The 26,981-nt window shown below is 38.2% G+C and overlaps 1 protein-coding gene across 1 annotated transcript in view; it reads left to right on the forward strand.

Moving 5' to 3' along the window:
* The window catches only part of LOC107657164 (Ral GTPase activating protein catalytic subunit alpha 2), a 198,486-nt gene that overhangs the window by 130,924 nt on the left and 40,581 nt on the right, over window positions 1-26,981 (forward strand). The window contains exons 28-39 of the mRNA XM_016445189.1: window positions 398-456; window positions 673-781; window positions 2,030-2,140; window positions 2,228-2,296; window positions 2,493-2,630; window positions 4,413-4,596; window positions 8,251-9,040; window positions 12,881-12,952; window positions 15,181-15,304; window positions 15,405-15,560; window positions 21,525-21,683; window positions 22,410-22,537. Of these exons, the coding sequence (XP_016300675.1) occupies window positions 398-456; window positions 673-781; window positions 2,030-2,140; window positions 2,228-2,296; window positions 2,493-2,630; window positions 4,413-4,596; window positions 8,251-9,040; window positions 12,881-12,952; window positions 15,181-15,304; window positions 15,405-15,560; window positions 21,525-21,683; window positions 22,410-22,537 (2,099 nt within the window). The remainder of the gene's footprint in view (window positions 1-397; window positions 457-672; window positions 782-2,029; window positions 2,141-2,227; window positions 2,297-2,492; window positions 2,631-4,412; window positions 4,597-8,250; window positions 9,041-12,880; window positions 12,953-15,180; window positions 15,305-15,404; window positions 15,561-21,524; window positions 21,684-22,409; window positions 22,538-26,981) is intronic.

Consider the following 26,981-nt stretch of genomic DNA (forward strand, 5'->3'; position numbering starts at 1 on the left):
GCTTTACTGATTATAAGGGGAGTTTTTTGAGAGTGCTTAAACTCGCGCTAGACTTAAGTCAGTCATAATGTTCTTTGACAGTGTAAATGTTCTTTGCTTGCATTCTCTGTGTAATTTATTCGCTGTTTGAATAACTATGGAAGGTACAGGTTATAAAAAAATGTATTCATTACCTCATCCATGAACATCCTCCTTCATAGCGTCATCAAACTTCTCCTTTGTTATTGTTTTGAAAATGCGACCTCTAGTGGCGAAAACGTACATATTGTACCTTTAAAGCCATTATCGGCCGATTCCGATATTGGTCCGATAATATCGTGCATCCGTAGTTTATTAGCCTTAATATGTTGCCAGATGTATTAGTATTAACTATCTTTGTCATGCTTTCTATCTGTAGGACTACCTTGTGAACATCCTTTTGAAGACGGCACGCAATGAGACATGTGAAGGAGCCAGGTACTGTACAGCCAGATCATTCCTTACCCACCGCTCTCACGACTGACACAGATCCAGGCCACTGAGCCTTATGTGTAGTCATCTTGCATTCATTTCGATATTTTATTTTGTTCGTATTCAAATGTCATGCATGATTACAACCACACTGATATATTTTACATTGTGAATGATATGAATGGCTGCTAACGATCAGCCTGTGTTTTCACCTTGTTTTAGGTGTGTAGCGATCTGCAGTCTGGGGCTGTGGGTGTGTGAGGAGCTGAGACAGACAGAAACTCACCATCAGGTCAAAGATGCCATTAACGTCCTGGGCGTCACGTTGAAGGTGATTATATTTGATCTGTTCTTCACTCTGAAGTGGTATGAGTCTCTTCTACTAGTCTGTATTAGTTGTATTGATTTGAGTTAATAATTTACCCGTTTTGAACTGTATCTCACATCTCTGAAGACAACCACAAAAAAGATTATATATGATTGCAAACGTTTGTTACATTCAGTCTTCAAAGGAAAACCTTTTGTTTCACCAGGTCAAATAGGCTTGTATTTTTCCTGATCAATTATATTTATATGTGTGCGATAAATATAATGGTCACCCATGGTACTTCAGTATAACATAAGATGTAAAGTTACCACAAATCTATTGATTATATAAAAATTCCAAATGGTTTGCACATACTGTATTATTGTTAAATTGCAGTATAGTTGGAAAGATTGTCTGAAATGTGTTTGTCATTTAAAACCACTCATTTTCAAATGATAACTTCCATCTTGAGTGTCCTCGTTCCCTTCCTTATGCAGTGGTGATCACATCCTGTTCATGTTGACTCAAAGCAGCTCAGGCCAAAATAAAGCTTCGGCAGAGGAACAGGGTTTCCATCTCTAAAAGCATGTGCTGAACTGTTGGGAGGTTATGTGTGGCTGCCTCTCTTCTATTACTCTGAGAAAACACTCACTCTCTCACCTCAGATTCCACATGAGCCCAGAGCAAGAGAGAATTGTGGGTAGAGCAGTAGACACAATCCATTAACCTGGGATCTACCCAGCAATGTGTTTCTCTCAAATAAGTTGGTGATAAATAGAAATAACAAACATAGAAATAGAAATGACACAAATAATCATGTGTGTTTTAATTAATGATGTGCATATATTATTTTTCAGTGTCATTTTTACAACATCATGTCAAAAATACCATGTTTTATCACTAATACTATTATCGCTAATACCAAAGAATATTGACAAAAATTGGGGACAACTGTAAAACCTTAAAAGATGTTTATTATTAAAATGACTCTTTTGTTACATTATAATTGTCTTTACTGACATTTTTGTTCAAATAAAGGTATTAAAAAAAACTTTTGAACGATAGTGTATATTTTAAAAAGCACAAGAGGTATAACCATATCTGCTTAGCATTATGTCAAATGCTGCATATAAATAAGACAAATTAAATGTCTTTCTTCCTGATCATGTTCATTTAGTGAAAGAAGTAATTAAAACTTGCCTTTTTTTGTTCATCTTTTTCATTTAGTCTGGACTGTAACATGAGAGTGAATGTAATTTTGTCTTTTTTCAGTTTGGAAATAAGGTGGTGGCCAATGTGGCCTGTGACATCTTTCAGCTGCTGATTTCTCACTGGCAGCACTTACAGAGACTGGATCCGTCCCTTCCCAAAAGAATTATAGAGGTACGACCAATCTCCATCAGCATGATGCATCTGTTGCAGTATTGTGTAAGGGACGCCTGCTTAATCTCCACTTTTCGTCTGTTGTAGATTTTTGTAGCAACCATAGCATTTCTTCTGCCCAGTGCTGAACACTCAACAGTTGAGGCAGATAAAAAGGTAAGCAAGCAAAACATCTCTGTTTGTGTAAGCAGTGCTGGACATGGGAATTCAGAATGAGTAGCACACGGCAATTCATCCAGTCTCTCTACTCGTTGTTCCATCCTTCCTAACAGCTTGTCTACGGCAGGTTTATTGATTGTTTTGTAGTCATGTCAAGAGTGTGCTGAATGAATGCTTTCTCCGTGCGCTCTAGTTAATGGTGTCTCTACTGCTGTGCCTGCTGGACTGGTGCATGGCCGTACCTCTCTCCATCCTGCTGGAGCCCATCACTATGCCTGTGCTGGATGACCCCGCCTCGCAGAAAGCCCCTCTACTCGACTACATTTACAGGGTGGGTACAGGCAGTTAGTTACTTGAAATTAACGCAGAAATATTCCAGTGCATGTGTGTGCGTTCTAATATAAATGCACTCGTCCCCCCAGAGCTCATATTTAGTCATCAGACACTAATGAGAGGGCATTGAGGGGCACAGAATAAATGAGATATTAGTCCCGGCCTGTTGTGCAGATGCAGACAGACACAGACCTTTGTGCAGATGTCATGCTCCCAGAAAAAAATGGCCAAATTATTTAAATGTCCCATTGTTGGATTGATAAGCTCACCAATGAATGCTGAACTTAAGAATTCAGTTCATCATCATATGAGAGAAAATGCACCTGCTGCAAAGGGGAAGAGGAAAGAATAAATGTCCTTTGTTTTCCTCTGCACTCGTTTGACTGTTAATCATTTTCCGCTAGTTATTATATGCTCAGTGGGATTACTTTAATCTCCCATTTGTCAGAGCTGAATAGCGTCTAGCACGAGCACATGTACATAACCCTCACTAGGACAGCAAACCAGTACTCGCGCGTTCAAGTGCCGTGTCTCAGTTAAGTGCAAGAAATAATGATTAGCATCTCAAGCCTATAGTACTACTCAAATAATAATTGGTAATGACTGTTCTTTAATGTTATGGAGTCTTGGTTCATTTATGCAGCACAGTTTGAGAAGTGCCACTTACTACATTTATAGACTAATGAAAATCACTCTGAATCTTTAGAACCGACAAATCCAGTTTAACAATTAGAGTAATGAATTTTCCAGAATTTGTTTTGTTTTTCTCTCATCTTGTCACTATATGACTGTTTTATACGGTGCCAATTTGTTTCCTTACAGGAAAAGCAGTCAGTTTATGGCTTAAGAAATTTCTGCCTTTACAAGTAAAAATGGCCTGACTGAAGTCCATTGTAAGATGGTCTGTTACTGATTTACATTTAGAGATGATCCATCACACCTTTGAATGACCCGTACCTCTGATTTATCAGCAGTTTCCATTTGAGCCAGATGACACTAGTGGCTCTATGGTGTTGATTATGTGGCAAAATTAAAGTTCTGTGGTTTTAGTTTTAGGTATTTTGACAACATGAATTTATATCTGATCGTGTTTATGTAGCATACAGGGTGGTTGTTTGCTGCGTGAGTGTGTGGTGTTTGAGAATGAGCCAAGGGATAAAGCCTTAATTAAATCAAACAGAGCAAACCTGTTCAGGCACTGTGATAAACTGTGCTGGACTGTGTCTTATCTTCTCCAGCCAATAGAGCCATGGCCATCTGTTTTTGCACATCGATACACTCCCATATCACTGGAGAAATAGATTATTAGCCCATAAAGCCCCTCTCGCTGGGTTTCCTGTCTTAGCATTGTAAATATCGTCCCATCTCCATATGGCGGCCCTGTAGCGCTCAACCACACCGCCTGGGTGTAACAACAATGTTTCAATCTATTACAGATTCCTTTTTAATGCATCTCAGTGGAGTGCCAAGAAGAGCATCTTCATGGCTGAAGTAATCTCTGAGTTGTTGATCCTAACAGAGCTCGCTATTTGACGCATTCTCATTAGGCTTTCAAAATGCATTAACATCTAAACAATGCCATTAGTATCGTATGCATTACATTTTGTATTTGTAATTCAGTCTAGAACAACAAATAATGCAGCAATAAATAATCTCACTTTTTTCTGAAGGTGTTCCCCAGGGTTCTGTATTAGGCCCACAAATCTTTTCTTTTTTTTCTATAGCCATTCTTTTTGTAGTGTATCACCGGTGTACTTAATTCACTGTTCTGCTGTCTTAGGTGCTGCACACTTGTGTATCAGGGTCTAATCTGCACACTCAACAGAGTCACTACCTCCTCAGCCTTGCTGATCTGTCGACAGACTATGAACCCTTCCTTACTTTAGGCAATGTCAAGAGCTTTGAACCATCGCCCATACACAATGTCATGGGAGACTTCGGAAATCTCCTCACTGTGGCTGAAGGTAACTTTCTGTTCATTACTCCACTTTCTGTTGTGCTTTCAGGAGGAACATATTGAGTGCAGTTAATCTTATTGCAGTTGTGTTATGTTGTTTGTTTACAGCACGTTATCTACAGCGTGCCTAGGGAAATGTCATGACTAATCTGTCATGAACTGTCCCGAGTCATATTTCACCCCAAAATCAAAATAAAGTGGAAAGGGCCTGTTTTTAAGACCATTAACAATGTTTGCATCATTTTGCACTTTTAAACCACCTCAGGTCAGTTTTGGGAAAGAAAAAAAAAGTTTAAATTATATTATTTTTATTATTAATATTATGTTTTAATTAATTTATTTATTTAGCCTTTTTTAAGGCGATTTGTAAAATACAGTTTTTGTTTACATCATGGTAGTATTCGTTATATATAGTGAGATTAACCATATTTCATCACCTTAAATATTCATTTTTGTTTAGTTTTGTCATGAAACCTTATTAAATGTAAGAATTTTTGCTTCACATCAACACAAATCACTCTTTAATGTCTGTAATGTAAAGGCAATTTTGACTAAATTTACTTTGTCAACTTTTTCAGCATTAATTGGGAAACCTCTGCATCTCCCTTGAAAAGCAAAGAAAGTACAAAACATTTTTAATTTGTCCTTTGAGTTCTTATCCTGAGCCCTTGTGAATCATATTAGAGCAAATGTAGCACAATGTGGAATGAAATAGAATTTTAAAGAGGTGTGCATTAGTTCCCTCATCCACTCAAAGCAAGCCCATTTATGCCAATTATTAAAGAAATCATTTTTTCCTCCTCCGACCTTGCTTCATCCATTAGGCAATATTTCTTGTGTGTTTTCTACCTTGGCATGTCATCAAATGTCATCTGTTTTTAGTTGGGGTGGGGTTGGGCTGTGGGGTGGGTTGTTCTTTCCTCTTTTAACAGGGATGTTTTTTTATGACAGTACATTTATATCTGTTGAGTAGAGGAAGAAAAAGAATGCTGGCTTTTGCAGCGCAAACATCTCCATCCATTGACATGCCTTTTATATCTCTGCGTACGAAAAAAAAAACAACCTCAGCCAAAGAGCAACTCCTAAGCAATATTCCAGTACCTAGCTCATATTGATTAGTTCACTTCAAAGCTCTGTGCAACCCTAATGCAACTTGCTCGTCTTTGCAAAGAGCTTTTTCCACTTTGATGGAGATGATGGTATTGATAGCACTGTCACAATGTGAGCACTTCGGGTTTTTTCCCCCCTTCTCTCTCTCTCATCTTAATCTTAATATCCACTAATGACAACGCTAGATTTCTCACTTTTTGAGAGGTGTTCAGCATTCAGAGGACTTTAATTCATAGTGCTTGCAGAGCCCTATTCACTCATCACGAAAGGTGTGATGCTCATTAGTGCAGCCCTTTGAGTCTGTTTTAGGAGAATGAATAGATATTTTAAAGGTGTCTGGGTGGACACCCGTGTACATGGTGCAGATGTGGAAAAATGGCCTCCATTGGTCATGATAGCTAAAAGACAGTACACCGACCAGCTTTTGAGAATAAGTGCGGGAAAATACTGAACACACTCAGCCAGTCAGGACTTGTATTACCCTCAAAAAGTCAGTCATACAGCAGTCATTATACAAAAAATATTTACCTGATTGTGTTTTCCAATCAGAATCAAGTATTCCAGAGAGATGTGTAATCATTTGTGATAATGGCCAGCTGACTGTAAATTATCCCACTTACATGGCGACTTACCAAGAAATTAAATATTAATTTCAGTTGGAATAGCTTGATTATGTGAGAAGAGAGTTCAGAGTGATCTGAGAAAAATAAAATCTAGCACAACTATGCAGGGAAAGGATTGCCACTGACAACTAGTGGTTGACCAATATGAATGTTTCAGTGTCTGTTGCCTATACTAATATGCACATATCAGAGTGCCCAATATAAGACTTGATACACAAAAAGTTCAACTGAAAACATTTTTATACATATTTACTAAAAAATGAAATAGAGATTGCAATACATTTTAAAACTGATACAGGTAATGAGTAACGCTTCTGTTAATTGAGCAATTGGACATGACATTAAAACAGCCAGATTATAACAAACCTGCAAATAATGGCCACCTAATTGGTCTGGATGACATATTGGTCTGTCACTAGTGAAAACTGTCAGCTGACCTGCAGAGTAACACAACTGCCGTATCAGAATCACATATCCCACAGAGTCGTGTAATATAACAGGGTGATGGGCAGATTTCTACATAACAGTGTTGAGGCAGTACAAACTTCATTATTTTACATTTAAACGGATAGTTCACCCACAAATGAAAATTATCTCATCACTTACATGATGCCCAAAGACTTTGGTTCACCTTGGAAACACAAATGAATATACTGTCCCTCCAAATTTTGATGCTTCAAAAAGTTCATAAAGAGATTGTAAAAATATTCCATATTAATTGAGTAGTCCAAGTATTCTGAAGAGACGCAATCACTTTATATGATGAACAGGCACATACATAGAGCACATCATATATCAACAGAAGCTCAGACGTGCTTAATTGACACACAAGAACCAATGAGGTTTGTTCTTGCTCATCAAGCAAGTATGATTGAGCTTCCAATTACCGCATTTCATGTGCTCTATATGTGTATGCACCGAGCAATGTTTATTTACATTTACATTTAGTCATTTTGCAGACGCTTTTATCCAAAGCGACTTACAATTGGGGAATACATAAAGCGATTCTTCTTAAAGTGGCAAACAGACACAGGAAGTGCTTGAAATACCAAGTTTTAGGCATTGTTCAAATAAGTACAAGCTAGAAAGGGAAGGAATAAATAAATGAGCCTCTCTGTGATGGTACCACGAGGCGTCGCTCACTAGCGGATCTCAGACTTCTGGAGGGGATGTAGATTCGTAGTAGTGAGTGGAAGTAGGCGGGTGCTGAGCATGTGGCTGTTCTATATGCAAGCATCAATGTCTTGAACTTGATGCGAGCCGTTTATATGTGAATAAAAGCCTAAATGACATCTGTTTTTCATATAAAATGATCATGTCTTTTCAGAAGGCTTAGTTTAAACCACTCGATTCAAATCAATTATGTTTACAGTAGAATAAATATATTACTTTTTGAACCATCAACGTTTTATGGACTCAAAGGAGGGCCGCCATAAATATCTCAATCTTCACATAAAAAATTCTTAATTTGTGTTTCGAAGTTGAACCAAAGTCTGATTTGTAACGACTTTAGAGTAATTATACATATACACACTGTAAATACATCTTATTTTTTCATTTTAATATAATTTAAGGAATTGGGTTCTTGATAGTCAGGTGCTTTTAACATGCATAACAAAACTATATAAATATTATACTTTTACTGTGTAATATGTGCTATTTATTTGCATTTTTATTTGAGCTGCATGGGCTCTTTTCTGTATTTTACTGTTATATTCTCACTTTCTCACTTTCATTTTCCTTTTCTGCGGCACCTTTCTCGGGCACATGCACATTTATTATTAATGTGCATTGTCCCTTTTTAAATAAACAAATAGATCAAATAAATTGATGACAGGATTTTCATTTTTGGATGAACTAATCCTTTGTGTATACCTGTAAGCCAGATGTTTTCTAATTTACTAAACTTGTGTTGTTTCATATCCCAGAAAAGAAAAGGAGAAGCCTGGAGCTGATTCCTCTGACCGCTCGGATGCTAATGACACACCTGGTCAATCATCTGGGCCACCATCCTCTCAGTGGCGGCCCTGCCCTCTTAAACAGCCTGATCAGCGAGAACCACGACAACCCCTACGTAGAGTCTTCTGAGCTCTCCTCTGAAGTCTTCAAAAGCCCCAATCTACAGCTCTTTGTCTTCAATGACAGCACACTAGTCTCATACCTGCAGATCCCCTCTGACAGTTCCAGCACGGCCCAAGTAAGTGCCAACCCGAGGGATCATTCCTCTGAGGTCCGCGTCATCGTCAGGGACATCTCGGGAAAGTACTCGTGGGACGGCGGTGTTCTGTTCCGCACTTTGGACGGAACTGGCTTGAGTTTGGGTGGCAGCAGAGATCAGTTGTCCCACGACGCCACTCACTCTGTCCGCTTCAGTAAATGCTCCTCTGAGCTGGAAGTGGAAGATGGCGTGGATGTGTTGGACCAGCTACTGGAAGACCTTGGCCACAGCAGCCCCGAGTGCCTGCCGCAGCCCCAGCTGAGGCTCACCCAGCCGCCCTCTCCACCCATCGGCATGAACCCTGAGATGGAAGGGCTCATCATGGATGCCATCCACAGACAGGCCAAGCAGGAGGACGAGGAGCTGGCCAGACGACAGACTGAAGACCCCAGTGTCAGAGCAGAGAGACAGAGAGAGCCCACGCAGCACAAGCCCAAATCTCCTTTTTTCCTCTGCAGACTTCTCCTCAATGACCTCGGCATGAACTCATGGGATCGCAGGTACAGTATTTCATGGGAGTTGCTGGAAAACACCAAATGTATAGCACATCCCAAAATGAAAATGCAGTCACCCGCTTCCAAAGCTGCTCTTTTCCACATCAGTACTCATTGGTTCTTATGATTCTCGAGACCATTCTTGATGCAAAATTTGAATGTGTGTGAATGAGATTTGAGAACTATGGTGGAAAAGACGACTTTGTGTGAATACCTGAAATTTCGGTTTGCTGCCAGTGTTTTATAAAAAGGTACAATAAATAAATACATAACTCATAGAATTAGATTTTTAACAAGTTTACAATCAGTCACGTAGCTACAAATATACATATTTCAAATCTGCATTTATTTGATCAAAACAGTAAAAGTACAGTATAAGTAGTACAGTACAGTAAAAATGGCAATATTATGAAATATTCTTTCAGTATCAAAGAACTGTTTTCTATGGTGACGCATTGGTGCCACACGCATATTATATTTTTCCAGTCAATTGTCATAATAACGAGATATTATAACATATTTTCTCGTAATAATATGTTATGTCGTTAAAATTACATTTTCTTGTAATAACGAGATGTTATGTCATCAAAATGACATCTTTTTCTCATCAAAATGACATTTTCCCATAATAACGAGATATGTCGTTAAAACTGCATAATTATCTCATTAAAACAACACATTTTCTCGTAATAATGAGGTTATGTCGTTAAAACGACATCTTTTTCTCGTTAAAACGGCATAGTTTCTCGTAATAACCAGATGTTATGTTGTTTAAATTACGTAATTATCATGTTAAAAATGACAGATTTTTTTCTCGTAATAATGACATATTATGTAAAAAAAACAATGTTTTTCCCGTTATAGAAGATATTAGCCTATATACTGTGACATTATGTGAGTGAGGCGATTGTCCGTGCTGCTGGTGTCGCCACAGTCTTGAGATAAATTAAGATCTGCACGCTGCTGGAGTTACTGCAGGAGGAATAATAGAAATACACTGTTTTAATGTTATTGTTTTTATTGTAGCGATATGCTTATTAGGATTAATCTCCAATCTGTCAACAATTTAATGCTATCCAATAATTGCACTCAGACCTGCCTACCTAATCCGTGTATCATTCGATCATTCGTTTTTTGATTTAATATTGAAAGTAGAAAAATGAGAAAACGGCTCCTTTTTCGTTTTTTCGTTTTTTCCCAAAAAAACGAAAAACGAGAATTCAGCTTAAATGTTCGTTTTTCGTTCATGGGTGGATAAACAGCTTGAATATTCGATTTCTACACGTGGGCGGGAGTTAAACGCCCCTTTCTGCTGATTGGTCAGCCGAAGATCAAACCGTGCCTTCTTCAGTTCTTCTGCAGTATCACGCAGCAGAATAATAGTCCTCCACGATTATTTTACGACAGATATGCATCCACTTCAAAAAACAAAAAAAAACTAAAGTCACCATTCTTTGCCATTAAACTGGCAAGTGCGAGCAGGACATGTTTGTGTTATTAAGTAATAAGCCTTTAGAACAACATTAAGGTGAGTAGTCACTCTAGTTCACACAGTTCCAGTGATACTGCAGAAGAACTGAAGAAGGCACGGTTTGATCTTCGGCTGACCAATCAGCAGAAAGGGGCGTTTAATTCCCGCCCACGTGTAGAAATCGAATATTCAAGCTGTTTATTCATTTTTCCACCCATGAACGAAAAACGAAAATTTAAGCAGAATTTTAGTTTTTCCTTTTTTGGAAAAAAACAAAAAAATGAAAAAGGAGCCGTTTTCTCATTTTTCTACTTTCAATATTAAATCAAAAAACGAATTATCGAATGATACACGGATTGGACGGCCTTGATAGGCTACTTTCGTCTGATTTTAAGAATTAATTATTTACTCGTCAGAAATTATATCTTCAGCTGAATCAAGCCGCGCGTCGCATCACCTTTTTCTTTTGGGGTAAATTCCAGGCTTTATACTGTATGAATAGGCTGCGCTGCGCTTGCTTGTGACCACAGTACAGATAATGAGCTCAGATGGGAAAGACTGTAGCTCTTGTTGGATTTATACGAATTAAACACAAAATATTTGTTTTCGTTTTGTTTTACTGTTTCACTGAGTTTCAGTTTCAGTTCACAAGATGGCAGAAAGCACACCCTGTTATTTTACAAAAGCAATTTGGAACGTTTTGTTGTTATTGTGAGTGTACACAAAATAAAGCAGACATTTACATTTCTTTCCGCTGTTATCACAATGCAAAGGACGCGACAGCGCCGCCAACCCGAAAAGTGCAATGTTGCACTCTATGAGATGTATATTTGCAAGAAATATAGCATATGCTACAGCCAAACAGTATGAAGAGTATAAACATTATTGTGACTAATTTGCAGAGCGGTAAATCAGGTGAACTCTTATTCTGTGTGAAGGGACAGAGAGTAAAGGCAGGTTGAGTTGAAAAGTGGCGTTTCAGGGCTGCCCACGCATGTGAAAAAAATATTAAACAAATATTAAAGTGTTTTTTTTTTTTTCAAAACAATGAAAAAGAATAATAATAAAAAATAAAATCGTCTTTTCTCTTTATTTCTCTTATGAAAAAACGTTTTCACGAGATAATTGTCTTTTTTAATGACATCTCGTTATTACGCGAAAATGTCATTTTAATGAGATAATTATGTAATTTAAACGACATAACATCCCATTATCATTAGAATATATGTTGATTTAACGATATAACATCACATTATTAAAAAAAAACGTCGTTTTCACAAGATAATTGTCGTTTTAATGACATAGCATCTCCTTATTACGACATAATTGAGTGGAAAAGATAATATGTGTGTGGCAGCAATGCGTCACTGTAGTTTTCTATTTGAATATATTTTTAAAAATAATAGTGAAAACAGTAGGAATAATTTCCTGTGATGGTAAAGCTGAAATTTCAGCAGCCTTTACTTACTATATTAGAAATAATTCTAACATGCTGATTCACTGCTCCAGAAACATTTCTTCTTATAGATAGATAGATAGTACCTGTGCTCGTCTCATCTGATAATTTGACTAGATCAAGGGTTTTATTTTTATTTTATTTATATTTTGTTAATCACAAAGACTCAATAAAGCATCTTCTGTAGATCAATTCTGAGCCAAACAAATAATATCTGTGTTCCTTTAATAAGAAAATAATAATGAATAACAGTCTCCAAGTATTTATAGGTTTTTATTCTTTCACTTTGATTGAGTTGGGCTTGAGGACAGGTGGACACTTTCTAAAGTCCCATGTCTTTTGTTTTTGCCATTGTTTTTTTTGGATTACTTAAATTACTATGATAATGTTTGAGAGAGGAAGACCTCTTGCAGTTCAAACAATGGTTAAATAATATACTTTCCATAAATCTACTTTTATGGTGCCTTTTTGTTCTTTCTGAATGGAAAAGAGCAGCTTAGACATTCCACTAATTTTCTCTTTTATATGATTTTGAGTAAGTGGTGAAAATTTTGGAGTATCTTTTTTTTTCTTGAGGGCCTCTTTGCATATCAGAATATATGAGCATGCCACAAAATGTGCGAATATAATTGCATGAGTTCTAAATATTTTAGATATGTTTGTTTATTTATTTATTTTTCTAGAATTGTAATTTTTAATCCCAAGCATGTTACGATACTATGGGGTGACAGTGTTTACGGTTTTCAGAGGAGTAAACCTGCAGACCTTTTTTTACTTTAGTTGAACTAGGATAGAAGAAAATATTTTAACATTGAAAAAATAATTACAAATTGAGTGATTTCGCCTGTGTCTCACCATTTATCTTTTGGAAAGTTATTCCTGGTTTTTATGACTCTTCCATTTCTTTTTCTCTTCATAGAAAAACCTTTCATCTTCTAAAGAAGAACTCCAAGCTCTTGAGAGAGCTGAAGAATTTGGACTCAAGGCAATGGTAAGGGTTTCTGCTCGTTTCTGATGTCCGTGCCTTAAAGTTCCATACAGATAATCACATACCAAGTAAATCAGCGACATAAAAACATAATCGTAACTTTCTGCCTGACTCCTCGGCACTTAACACTAAAAATCAGCAGCAAACAACAGCATGCATTTGGAGAGCTCAGTCATGCAGCCTAATGCCTGTCTACAGAGAGTAGCTAAATCCTTTAAAAGCACTATTAAGGAGACATGTCTTAAGACCACTCTCAGATACTCCGCTCCTCATGGCCTAATCCTGCCCATGTCTGGCTGATCACAGCTCCACACTTCTCAGCCAACAGCGATCAATAGGCGCTCAGAGTGGCTAATTACAGAGGCTTATTAAAGAATACCCCCAGGATCGGGCCACCGTTACCCTCCGCATGCATAGCCGGCCCACTCATGGCAACCGCTGACTGAGCGTGCCAAACATCACACTGCACGGGCATGACGCTTCCTTAGCAACACTGCTCAAAGAGACACACACAGCTCACACATACACACTGCATACCTGGATTTGATTTATTAGCAAATAGTTGCAAAAATAAATGTATTAAAGTGTGTTTTGGTCAAAAAACAATGTATGATTTGATGAGCATAACAGAGGTGGTGTCATGTATAGGCTACCGGACATCCTATTACTTACCTACATGTTTTAAGGAAATCACAACTGTTCTTTAGAGAGAGAACTATTAGCTATGAGTTAAAATTAATTATGAATTATTAACTTGCCAAAAGCATCATATTTTCCTCTGTTCCATATTTTGTGCTTAACTCTCGTACCACATGATGTCTTTTACAAAAAGGGAAGAAAAATGTGACACCCAGGAATTAAGATCATTTAGACCCTTTTTACATTTCTCAATTTGTATACACATTTTAGAGTTCAAAATATGAAGCAAATATATTTTATTTATATATGCAACCTTATAGTGTTGTCAAAAGACCCGGTATTTCGGTACCAAGTCGGTACTAAAAAAATGAAAACGTTACGGTACCAGGTTTTCTTAAGTACCGGTTCTTGATGCGCTATCTGAAAGCTATCCTCTTCCAGTGTTGCCAAGTCCGCAGTTTTCCCGCAGAATTGGGCTGCTTTAACACTGTTGCCGCGGGTTGTTTTTCATGTCCGCGGGTTGAAAAACGACCCCATTAACGTGATATTTAGCCCCTGTAATGTATTGGTACCGAATACTGAAATTTTGGTACCGTGACAACACTACAACCTTATGCTAAAAATATAAATAAAAAACGTTTATTTTTATTTTAGCTAGTTGCCAAGGCAACATTTCTCATTTTCTGTTTGTTTAAAAAAAAAACACTATAAATACATCATTATTTTTAAAACAAATCTTATAAAAATGATGAAAACACAAGACAATTGCTAACAATGTTAATTAAAAGAAAACAAAAATACTAAATAATTAAATATATTAATAAAAATATATACTTATGTAGTATCTCAATAATATGTGACCCTGGAGCACAAAAGCAGTCTTAAGTCACTGTATTTGTAGCAATAACCAAAAATACATTGTATGGGTCAAAATTATCAATCTTTCTTTTATGCCAAAAATCATTAGGATATTAAGTAAAGATCATGTTCCATGGAGATATTTTGTACATTTCCTACCATAAATATATTAAAACTTAATTTTTGATTAGTATGCATCTCTAAGAACTTCATTTGGACAACTTTAAAGGTGATTTTCTCAGTATTTAGATTTTTTTGCACCCTCAGATTCCAGACTTTCAAATAGTTGTATCTCAGCCAAATATTGTCTGATCCTAACAAACCATACATCAATGGAAATCTTATTCATTCAGCTTTCAGATGATGTACAAATCTCAATTTTGAAAAATTAACACTTATGACTGGTTTTGTGGTCCAGGGTCACATATACTAATAGAATTTCAATGATGCTAAAAGAACACTGATCTAAACTCCATACCCCATAATGACAAAGCAAAACCAGATTTGTGAAAAATTTCCAAATTTATTAAAAAGACAAAAGTGACCTATCACATTGTGTCAGTATTCAGACCCTTTGCTATGGTGTTTGAAATGTAGCTCAGATGCATCCCATTGCGTCTTTGAGATGTTTCTACACTTTGATTACATATACAGACCACATCAAATATGGTGACACCTCAAATGTCGTGATGTTTTGCATGGTGTCGGTTCATCTTGTGTGTTTTTGTTTTCAGTCGAGAGACGCACAAGATTGCCGTGTTCTACATTGGAGAAGGCCAGGAGGACAAATGCTCCATTCTGTCCAACACGGAGGGCAGTCAGGCGTATGAGGACTTTGTCTCTGGGCTGGGATGGGAGGTGAAATAACACATCAAATCCACTTAATGAGTCTGTAGTGCGCGGATGTCATGTCCTGGGACTATGTCAGGGCATTAGGAAGTTTCTCTCTCTCTTTCAGGTGAATCTGGCCACTCACTGTGGGTTTATGGGTGGTTTGCAGAGAAACAGCAGCACAGGAAGCACAGCACCATATTACGCTACCTCCAACGTGGAGGTCATCTTCCATGTGTCGACTCGCATGCCTTCTGATTCAGATGACTCCATCACAAAAAAGGTAGTTTCAAGCACCTAATTTCCTGCTTGACAAGAACCATACACATTACAAAAAACATTCTGGTTTTAGATGGGTGATTTACTGATTGAAACTGGTGGAATGTTGTCTTAAAAAGTAGCATTTATGAGCATAGTTTTTTAAAGAAGTTTAACAAAATGCCACAGCTTTGTCAGGAGTACAGGCTTTCCAGTCACTTTACATTCAGAGAGGAAATGAGAAAGAAAAAAGGTCACGCTCTTCAGTTTTAAAATGACCTTATGTTAAACCCACCCTTTTAGTTACTGTTGTTATTGCTATGAAGCTTTCTGCATAAAACCATTCTAAAACTAGAACTGCTGGGCACAAAAAACAGCACCAGCTCCCCGCTATACAGTTGAGGCTGGAGTTTTACTGCACTCAAACAGCACTAACAATAACCTAGTTTCTTTTTGTTCATAATACAATCCATCCACTAACCTCACGACATCTAGTGATGGCATCTTAAATGCACGTTTTCCCGCTCGTATTAATTGGCACATACAATTTTGCTAAAATAAACCTCTGTCTCACTACATCATTAAATACATAAAATGATTAAGATCAAGAGTTAAATCAATAAATACAACGAATAGAACGGATAAAACAAAACACAAAATACAAAACAACAAATACATCTGCACAAACATTTCCATAAATAGCTAAAAATTAACATTCCCCTTTAGGTTTGGCGCTTCCTTTAAAGGCCACACCCACTCGGATAAAACGGGAAATAGAAAAGTGAACCTCACATATGTTATAAACGAAAGTTCACATGAACAGTAAGAAGACGATAAAATACAGTCTCTCTGTCACACGTGTGTGTATTAAAAGGTTTTTAAAATTTTAAAGAAAAGTCATTCAAAAAAAATTGAAAAATGTTGTGTTTGTCATTGTAACTTTTTATTTCAACATTGCATGAACAAAAAAAACCTGAGCTTTAATTTTAATAAGTCAGAGCCAATTAAATGTGTGGTTTCTGACATGTTGTTTTTGTTTTTTTTCTTAAAACCAACATTTTATGAGAATACTGTGACATAAATGTTTGCTTACCCCTAAAAACACTGTTATTCAGTTTAAAATGGTGATTTAATGACTGCAGTTGGTCGTACAGATTTGACAGCAGGTGAGTGACACGCGTGTAGAGCGTGACTTTTGGACCGTGCTCCTGATTGCACGGCTCTGTCAGACCACTGAGAGCTGTGAGACCGTGTCGTCAGCGAGGGAGCCGAGCATGTGCAGGTTTAGTAACAGCTCTCGCTCTCTGGACTCCTGTGCGTGCTGTGACCGGGGCCCCGATCAGCACATTAACTCACGCCGCAAGGGCCAAAGGCCTGCCGGATACCAGCAGGGCCCTGCTATCGAATTCCGCCCGTGTCGGCGGGACGGCGATCGACACGCGTTAGCAGGTTAATGCTGGCAAAATGAGCCGGTAGGAACCTGCTTAGTTTGAGCGCTCAATCCGATCATGCGCAGGCCTGCAGTGAGAAAAATTCATCAGGCTCCCGGACGTTAAAGCCTCTCACTGTCAGAGTTCATATTAGCCCATCTCAGCCACACTCCACTTCCTCCGTTCGGCATGGGAAGTGAGCGTGTGTGCCGCGAGCTGTGCTTGGTTCATTTTGGCCATCAGGCCCCGTAATTGCAGCGCTCCCGCTCTGGCAGCGAGAAAGGGCGACTGTTGGGCGGCACGTGTGTGGGGAGGGGTGAAAGGGCTATTTTATCAGCCACAGGCAGACAGGAAGTAACTCCTCTAATTTACAAATGCAACGTTCAGAGGTAGCGAGAGAAAGGAGGGGTGAAGAGCTGACAGCAAGGAAAACAGAAGGAGAAAAAGAAAAGAATTATTGAATCCAATTGAGTGCTGGGGGGCAGAACGGAGCAGAGCAGCTGGCTGGGCTAGTAATGCAGTTACTGGGAGGGTGTTGCCATGCGAGGCCACGGTGTCAGGAGGCAGCCGGTCATCCATACACACACACATACAGACACACACACTCTTTTGTTGCAGAGTGAGGGATGCTGCTTCTTTACAAGGCAGCATTTAAGCTTCAGGGCATCTCTTGCTCTACTCGTTGTCTGTGTGTTTACAGTCTGCATCTGTATGGTATGCTCTACACACTTAAAAATGGTTATTTTAAGAACTGCTCACTGAAAGGTTATTTGGGATCCCAAAATGGTTCTTCTATGGAATCGCCAAGAAAGCCCCCTTTTGGAACCTTTATTTTTAAGAGTGTACTCACATGTGGCCACTAATGTTCTCATGTTTTCATGTTTGCTAATGCAAATAAAATTTGTACTATTGTTTACTATTGTTAAAACATGTTTTGAGTATTTTAAACTTGCAGTTACCCAGTTTGTGCCCTCAACCTGTTTAATCTGAGGATACCCTAATTGAACACTGTTTATTCTATAGACAGGAATGATGCTGCAAAGCATGTGGTTCAAGAAAAGGTATACTGTCATTTTGGTGGATGCTAAAATGGGTGAAAAATCCCAAAGCCTTTCATTGGTGGAAGAACCTGAGCCATATCTGAAGACCAGCACATCAGAAGGGCTTTGAGATGGACTCTATTGGCTTGTGTGGGAAGAATCCATCATCCACCCACGGGCCAGTTGCATAAACTGCTTAGACTAGTCTTAAAGGGGTCATATGATGCTGCTAAAAAGAACATTATTTTGTATATTTGGTGTAATGAAATGTGTTTATGCGGTTTAAGGTTAAAAAAACACGTTATTTTCCACATACTGTACATTATTGTTTCTCCTCAATGCCCCGCCTTTCTGAAACGTGTTGATTTTTACAAAGCTCATCGGTCTGAAAAGTGAGGTGTGCTCTGATTGGCCAGCTATCCAGTGCGTTGTGATTGGCCGAATACCAGAAAGAAAAAATTGAAATCACATCATATGACCCCTTTAAAAAGTTAGTCATCTAATTAGTTTATTTCAAGACTTGTCATAATTTTTTTAAGTCAGTTACAAAAAGGTTGGCCCAGTTTGAATAAGAAAAGTAAGCCTGATTAACTCTTGGCTAACTGCTAGTTGGTCGAATTAGTTCTTAAGACACATGCTGCGTCCCAATTCGCATACTATCTGTCCTAAATAGTATTCGAAATTAGAATTAGTATGTCCCAAATCGTAGTATGTTGAAATTAGTATTCCAAAGGTACCCGGATGGTTTACTGCTTCCGGTAGAAATTCGAAGTGCAAATCCGTGCACACTCTAACGGCTAACATTGCCCACAACACATTGCATGGTGGGGAGGATTCGATTAGAACTACAAACACGCATGAAAAGTGTTAAAAAACTACAAACATAGCGGATATGCGAGACCGACAGACAGGTAGAGAAAGGGGTTTGAGTGATAAATAATCAATATATAACCTGTTGAAAAAAATATTTATTTAATGTTATCCGCATTGTATTTCATCTGCAGCAACACTGTGAACTTTATAATGATACGTTTGGTCATTAACTTTTAAATGAATCATTATGCAAACAAATAAGCAGAGTTCTCGGCATGATTGATCCGCAACTGGCAGATCAATGTGCCTCTTCATTTCTCTCCCAATACGGTAGGAAATTAAACAAAATATGGATAATGTTAACTGTGACAAGATGATTGACAGTGCAGTTTAAATGGTGACAGGATGTATGTAACTAAGCAGCGTCCGTTAAAGACGCAGTTATGACGAAGTAGTATGTCCCAAAGTTTGCCTACTATTCTGCTACATACTCAAAAGTATGTACTTTTTCTTCACAAAAAGAGTACATACTTTTAGGGCATAGTATAAGTAGGTGAATTGGGATTCAGCAGCAGTGTTAACATAGAGGCTATGTTTATGCAACTGACCCCAGAATACCCTACCAACCTCATGGAGCATCTTAGCAATGCATAGCAACGCCCTGGCAACCACCCACAACACCTTCACTGGCACTCTACTTAAGCCTATTCTAAAGTTCAGGTTTCTTAGAGGTCTGCGGTCTTTAACATCTGCTCCCTTTCATTGAGAATGGCATCTGGTGTATGTGTACAATGTGTTGTGTATTTCCTCTCTCCGCCCAACCTGCTTACATGCCGCCAATTCTTCTGCTGGCTCTCCAAATGGATCGGTATGTGCCGACCCAATCAGCTTGTTGTGGATTTGTTTAATTTTAGCCCATTAGCATAATTAAGGGCTTATGGGGAAATGTGGTAATTGCATTTTTGGTGAAGGGGACATGTTTTGGCAATGGCTCATTAGGCATGGGTGCATCGGCAGATGTTTAACAACCCATTGAGAGGCGCTCGCTTAAGGCCGCACCGTCGGAGCGACATGCTTCCAAGACTCCTCTTTTTTGATTAAAGAGGTCACTTTAATTTCTCACCATTTTGGTAATAGTCCACTTAATTTTTGTTAATTATTTGGTATGACGTCTTTATGGTATGTCTGTGCTGCTTCTGTTTTGTTTAGTCTTTGACAGTAAATGATGCTGTGAGCCCCACAAAGAACCAGTTGTGTGTTGTATGAAAAAAAAAATTTATCTTTGTGTTTACATTACTAGGCTTGGATTAGGTGATATAAGCAAACATTTCTATCACGTTATTCTCAGATGGCTTGCTAAGAATAGATTCTCTAGTATACACTCATTTCAAATCAATGAAATGAAATAAATAGAAAAGGTCACATTTTTGTAGATTTATTCAGTCATTGTAAGAAAAAAATAATAAATTTGAATTTTTTTATCCATTTCATTTTCTTCTCTTCAGTTTATTATTAAAAAGATTGGAATGCCCATTTGCATACCTGCAAACTCGTCACCTTTCGGGAAAAATTCTGTTTTGACATTGAAATAGGCCATCCACATGATTCGTGACACACAAAAATCCTCGGATTTGCGCAAATGGCTTTATATGAATGAATCTCTGAAGGGAACTGACTGTTTTATAGCATTTTCTGTTCATCTTTCCTCAATATAATACCTAAAAGTAGTGTTTATAACTGCAGTGTTGTTTCAAAACCACATTGCTACCAAAACAATGTGTAGTTCAATTCAAACATCAGAATTTTGCAAAGACAAGTAGGAACCAGTCATTACACCAATTAGGTTAATTCATTTTATTTATTTTTTGTTTGTTTTGGCCATTAAATGTTGATGATTAACTGTTTGATATTTGGAAATTTCAAGATTATTGCAAGATCATTAGCATTAACAGAAGTCATCGTTCCGCCTTTCAGCTCCAGAATGCTCTCTGCTGTCTAGATATCTGAATCAGAACTGACTCATACCAGTCGAGTACTAGAAACAGTTTCTACAGCTTATTGTTTCAGCGTCTCCGCCTGAATATAAAAGCCTTTACAGGATTGACAGCTAGTAGTAGCACCTCTCTGAACCCACTGCTCTGATATACAGTTTTCCTCATGTACAACATTAAACAAATTAGTGCTTCAACATTTAAATTACATATTAATCAGACTCTCAGCACCCATGTAGTTCATGTTCCTACGGTCCCAAAAAATAGCTTCCGAAAAATGCATTTCCTACAAATGTATGTATACTTTTATGTAAAATGAAAATCTGTCCAATTTTCTGGCTAAAGTCAATTTGTTTAAATGATTGAAACATAATGAACCCAGTTTCTGTAGCTCATTTGACTTCAGATGGAAAATTCCCAAAATAATTCCAGTTATGTACTAAAATAAATGTACAGTCTTTCTGGAATTATTGTTGATCACTAGGAAAACATGCATGTTTGTGAGATTTATTGATGCCCATGGTACTTTTACGTTGTCTTTCTAAGAATTTGTTTTTCATTTGTTATTCAGTACATATGCACTGTGAAAATGATTATCTGTGATTGTTTTTTTCCCTGACGTGCAGCCCTCATGATGTTTCTGACTAATGTTGACAGTGTTTTGTTGGTTTGCGTGTCAGATTTATTAATGTGTTTTGCCTCTGGTTGGTCATAGCTTCGTCACTTGGGAAACGATGAAGTGCACATCGTGTGGTCGGAGCACACGCGGGATTACAGACGAGGAATCATTCCCACCGACTTTGGAGATGTCCTCATCATTATCTACCCAATAAAAAACCACATGTTCTTTGTTCAGATCATGAAAAAACCCCAGGTACGTCCCTCGTCGTGAAGACAATGACATTACGTTACATTAAAAACCACAACCATCCACCATAACTTACCAGATTTTCATATATTACGTGAAATGCCTCTCCCGAGGCGTCTCAAGATCTTCATCAGGATGTGCGATGTTTCGCTGATTGTCAGGAGATGTAGATTGTGGCTGGAAGGGCTGGATGGTATCTCTTCCTGTCTGTTCTCTGAAAGCACTAATGCTGGAAGTCCATTACTGCACTGTCGGCACGCCACTCTCATCGCGGTCAAGCTGCCTTTCATCTTCCTCCTCCTGCTTCTGCCACTAGATCCCCAGAGAAACCGAGCGTGCATCATTTGTAATTTCTCGCAAACACGTCACCTCTACGAGACTTGGCTGCTGTGTGTTGAGTGGCCTGGATGCTGTCAGATGTATGGCTCCTGCAACATGTCACCAGCTGCAATTAGTGAAATTCCCTCAGCTGTGTCACTGCTATCTGCTGTTCCACTCAAATAACTCTCATTTCATCCACTCGAGAAACGCAAGCCTTGGCAAATGGAAATGCTACATTATCCATCCACTAGATTCAGCTGTCCCGCGTATTGATTTTTTTTTTCCAGTCTGTTTGTGGCATACATTTATTACATGCAACATCGGGTTGAGAGCGCATGTAAATTGATTTAACATTTAAAACTTAAAAAAAAAAAAAACATGTTTCTTTATTATTTGCTCTGTCTCAACCAGGTTCCTTTCTTTGGGCCTCTGTTCGACGGGGCGATAGTGACTGGAACGCTGTTGCCGAGTCTGGTGCGGGCCACGTGCATCAATGCCAGCAGGGCTGTGAAGTCTCGACTGCCGCTTTACCAGAGTTTGTATCCTTCACGTTTACGGTTGGTAACCAGTGAACTGAGAGATCACAGCGTTCCAATATCTGTATGTGATTTGGCGCTAACTTTCTGCTTGTAGGTAGAGCAGATTTTAAGTGTGCCGTGAATCTTTATAGTGAACATGACTTCCACTTAACATTGGGACACTGATATCTCAGTGATATGTGATACGATTAATGAGGTTGTTTGTTAATATGTAGCTAGTGTGTATCGACACCACTGCTTATAACACGGCACGAGCGATTATTTTTTGCCATTGTGTGTTGTTCTTTGTTGTTACTGTTAAAAGTACAGCTTGTCCATTTCTGGCAAAGACAGGGCATCATTTTCCGGTAAGTAAATGGTGTACAGTATACTGGGAATTTTTAGGGAGCAGAAAATTCAATGCACTGGCCCTAGAAATGCATATTTTCTACTGAACCAGGGAGCAGACTGAATCAGACCCACTATGGATGGTATGAAACTATGCTACCGTCCATAGTTTCATACCGTCCATAGTGGGTCTGATTCAGTTTGTGGGTCTGATTCATTTTGAGTGTAAGTGAGGAAAACGGTTGCCTGGCGACATAAATTTCACAGATTAGCGGTCAATTTTGACCAGTCAGGTATTCCTATAGCACTGTGTATTAAGTTTATTTAACACTTGTAGCGCTATGTGGAACAGATCATTAGTAGATATTGCCGCATCATGTCTGATTTTTAATTCTGCTCTCCTGTCTGCAGTGATATTGCGTCAGTCTGATCATTATTGTGAGTGGGGGTGTGTGTGACTGTTAATTGTCTCTGGTGAATAGGGTGTGAAGGCCATTAAGGATATTCTGCTTTCACAACTTCCTGCAATGACTTGATCTGTCTCTATGAATAATTGATCTGCTTTTTGGGTGCTGCTTCTACACCACCGTCTCTTATCTGTCCGTCACAAGAACATCTGCTCGACAGTCACCTCTTACATTCACACAAAAGTGCATTCTCTGTGTGTGTGTTTCTCTCGCTCACTCGTTCTCTGTCTTTTTCTGTCTCTGTTTGTCTTTCCATTGTTCATCCCATCTCTTTGTCCAAGTTCACAACACAGGCCTGATTCCAAATCATTTGGTTGTTGTTGTTGTTGTTGGTTTGAGGTTGTGACATATTAAGTTTGTCCCATGTCAGACAGTGGACTGAACAGACGGTGCTCCTAAATTGAGCCACATACTTAAGACAACTGTGATTAATTATGAGGGTAAAGAAACAGGGCAATTTTGTCAAGCCGGCACTGAATGAATATTCACCTTATCTATTTTTTAAATGCAATAATCTTATTAACGTTATTAAACCTATTGTCAGTAAACCATGCATATATATTTGTAATCAAAAATGTTTTCAATTTTCATTGTCTTTTAATTTTTAGAAATTATGTTACGTGCTTTTTTCAATTTAGTATTTTAGTATTTCTAAATAGTTTAAATTTTTTTTTTTTTTCAATTTTGGATTTATTTCAGTTCATAATTTTAGTATTTGAGCTTTTATTTCAGTTCATTGCAAAGGCAACATTTCTAATTTAAATTTTTTTAGCTAACGATAAAATTGAAACAGACGTCTATTGGCTCCTCCATTCATTTAGTTTGCTTAAACCCCTTCCCTTTCTTAGAGTCGATTGCAAACTCGCATTCAGATCTGCCTCCCACATCTCAAAATCAAATCAACAATCGATGAGTAGATCGATGAGTAGAACCAACTCCCGCTAGGGCTGTCAAAAAAAAATGTTGAATTTCGAATATTCGTCGAATTTCAAATAAAAATCCACATTCGAATGCAAAAACAATGCATTCGAATTTTAGGTGTGCATTAAGAAGGCAGCCTTATCAGTGGTGAACGAGATGCGATGACAATGTAAGTGTCGTTGCATTATAATGTTTTTGTTAGCCTATCCAGTTGAAGCCACTAGATGTGGCGCTGCTGCGTTGTTCATTAAAAATATTGCGGAAAAAGAGAACATCAATGCAGAGAAGATCTTGTTTACATCAAAACTGAAACCAAGCCATTCACACAGAACACATATTTTGTGCATTTTGCACACATCTATCACTGTTGCACTCGCGTCTTGCACAAAAGAGCCGCGTGTTTAGAAAGCCTTGTAAAATTAATGCAAGTTTAACTTTGAAAAAAACATATCTCGAGCCTTTATGAGGGTTTTTTTAAATTATTTTATTTTATTTATTTTTTTAACATTATGCACTTTTTTCACAGATAGTCATTCTTTTTAGCAGCATCATATGACCCCTTTAAGTAAAAAATTCAAATTTAGTTTTTGAGCCATTTTGACAGCCCTAACTCCCGCCCTACATGTTCTCTTACTCTTATGTGCATATAATACAAAATGAAAAATCTGTCGCTACTTCTATTTCATCATGCACTTCAGCATTATTGTGTTTAATAACTTCGGGATGTCTAGGGCAACCTTGGACTACATATGTCAGGCTCTCAAAGGCAAACGACTGAAGATTGCATCAGTTTCATCCTGACTGTTCACCCTGAAGTCACATTATGAAAAATCTGATACATATCAAGTTTTTTTCCACAAATGAAAGCAGCCCAGATTGAGTGTGACTTTAACCGTTTACACTGTCATCCAAAATCAGATCTGCATCACACATCAGGGGGGCAAAAACACAGCAGTATGAATGTAGTCCTCTTTCTTCTCTCTCTTACAGTCTGTCGCTCCCCGTCAGGACAATGACCTTGCCTCGCAGTCTGAAAGATGTCTGTTTTTGTGTGGAGATGAAATCTCCTCTTGAGTTTTCTGCTTCACAATGGTCGGGGTCCCTGCAATCTTCCTGCTTGTTGTGCTTGGTGCTCCAGCGTAATTAGTTGAATATTTCTTCAAAGCGAGTCCTCGTGCTCCCTGCACAGGCTGATAAAAGCAGGTGTCTCTCTCTGGCCCTGCCGCTGAGATGGAGGGGCCTCCAGCGGGCTACACCATCACTCGGCTCTAATTGGATGGGTTTTGGTGAAATGACCACCAGCGCTTGGCATGGGGCACTGCAGTCCACCCCCGTGCCCTGCGCTGTCCCACACCCTTGCCTTCTATTGTCCGTGTATGCAGGTGAATGTTCGGGGCTAATCTATGGATCTCTATCCCGCCCGGCTCTGGGATTATGCTTTTCCAAAGGGCTTAGCTTGAATGGAGAGTCCCGCTCCTGCTGACACCTTTCACATTGCGCATAATGTGTCGTGATTATTGATTCATCAGCTGCTGCGAGTTTGAAGTGGGCCATGCTGAAACCCACTGCAGGGAAACTTAGGATATATTACAAGATCAATAAATGAAGAAAATTCATCTTCAGCTGATACATGAGCCATTTGTTCCTTCATGTTCTCACTTTTGTTGGCATTCTTTATATTGCTTAGGAGCAGATTGGGCTCTCTTGAAGGGATTGTTCACCCACAAATGATAATTCAGTCGTTATTTACTCACCCTGGTGTTCTAATGCCATATGACCTTCATTCTTTTTCACACTACAATGGAGAGATTAAAAAATGTCCCGCTCGCTCTCATCAATATAATGGCAGTGAATAGTGACAAGCATTCAAGCCTTAAAAAATTAGCTTTAAGCCAGCTGATTTTATTTTTTGTCTACAACTGTTTACATTATTTACATTATCACTAAAACTGAAGGGAGTTGGTGCATATGACCATGTTTGTTAGCTGCTGAACATTTACAACTCCCTGTGACATTTTTGGTGTTCAGTGCGATTACATTGCCATATATCACAAATATACAGCAAGTCAAGGTCTGTTCAGCACAAAAAATTCAGTCTTTATTTTCGCAGAGATTCACTCTCTGATGGTGCTTATAGAAAAGCAGAAGTGTCCTGGTTCCTCTGGGACACAAATCGCTTCGTAACTTCCACAGAGAGGAAAGGAAGTCAAATATTATTTGCACGTTTTCAAACAGCCTTTCAGATTTTTGTGTTTGCTGTGGTGTATATCAGATAACACCAAATACATGAATACAAAGATGAGAGGCATTTCAGATTCTTCCTCTGCTATTCACTTAGCAAAGTGAATAGCAAAATACTTAGCAAAATACTCTGGGGCAGATTCACAGAATTTGCATAAATTTCATAAGCATAAAATTCTTCTTAACTGCTTTTGTCTTATTATTTTCTAACTTAAATGTTGTATTCCCAAAATTTTCTTAACAATGTTCTTAAGGTTGTTCTAAAAATAAGAATTTTACCTATTGAAAAGAAAGTTCTTGAAGATCGTCGTTAATAACCTAACGTCAGGATAAACTCCAACCTAAAAAGTAAGTCTTAAATTATTTTAGTAATTAAAAGAGATAAAAGATGATTATACTGTAGTAATCTGCAGTCCTTTGAGCTTTGAGTTGATCAGCAAGTCGAAACAAAAAAAAAAAAAAAAAAAAACTGTTGCTTTTTTTTTCCC

Source organism: Sinocyclocheilus anshuiensis, unplaced genomic scaffold, assembly GCF_001515605.1.
Source record: "Sinocyclocheilus anshuiensis isolate Anshui unplaced genomic scaffold, SAMN03320099.WGS_v1.1 scaffold1891, whole genome shotgun sequence".
Lineage (NCBI taxonomy): Eukaryota > Metazoa > Chordata > Actinopteri > Cypriniformes > Cyprinidae > Sinocyclocheilus > Sinocyclocheilus anshuiensis.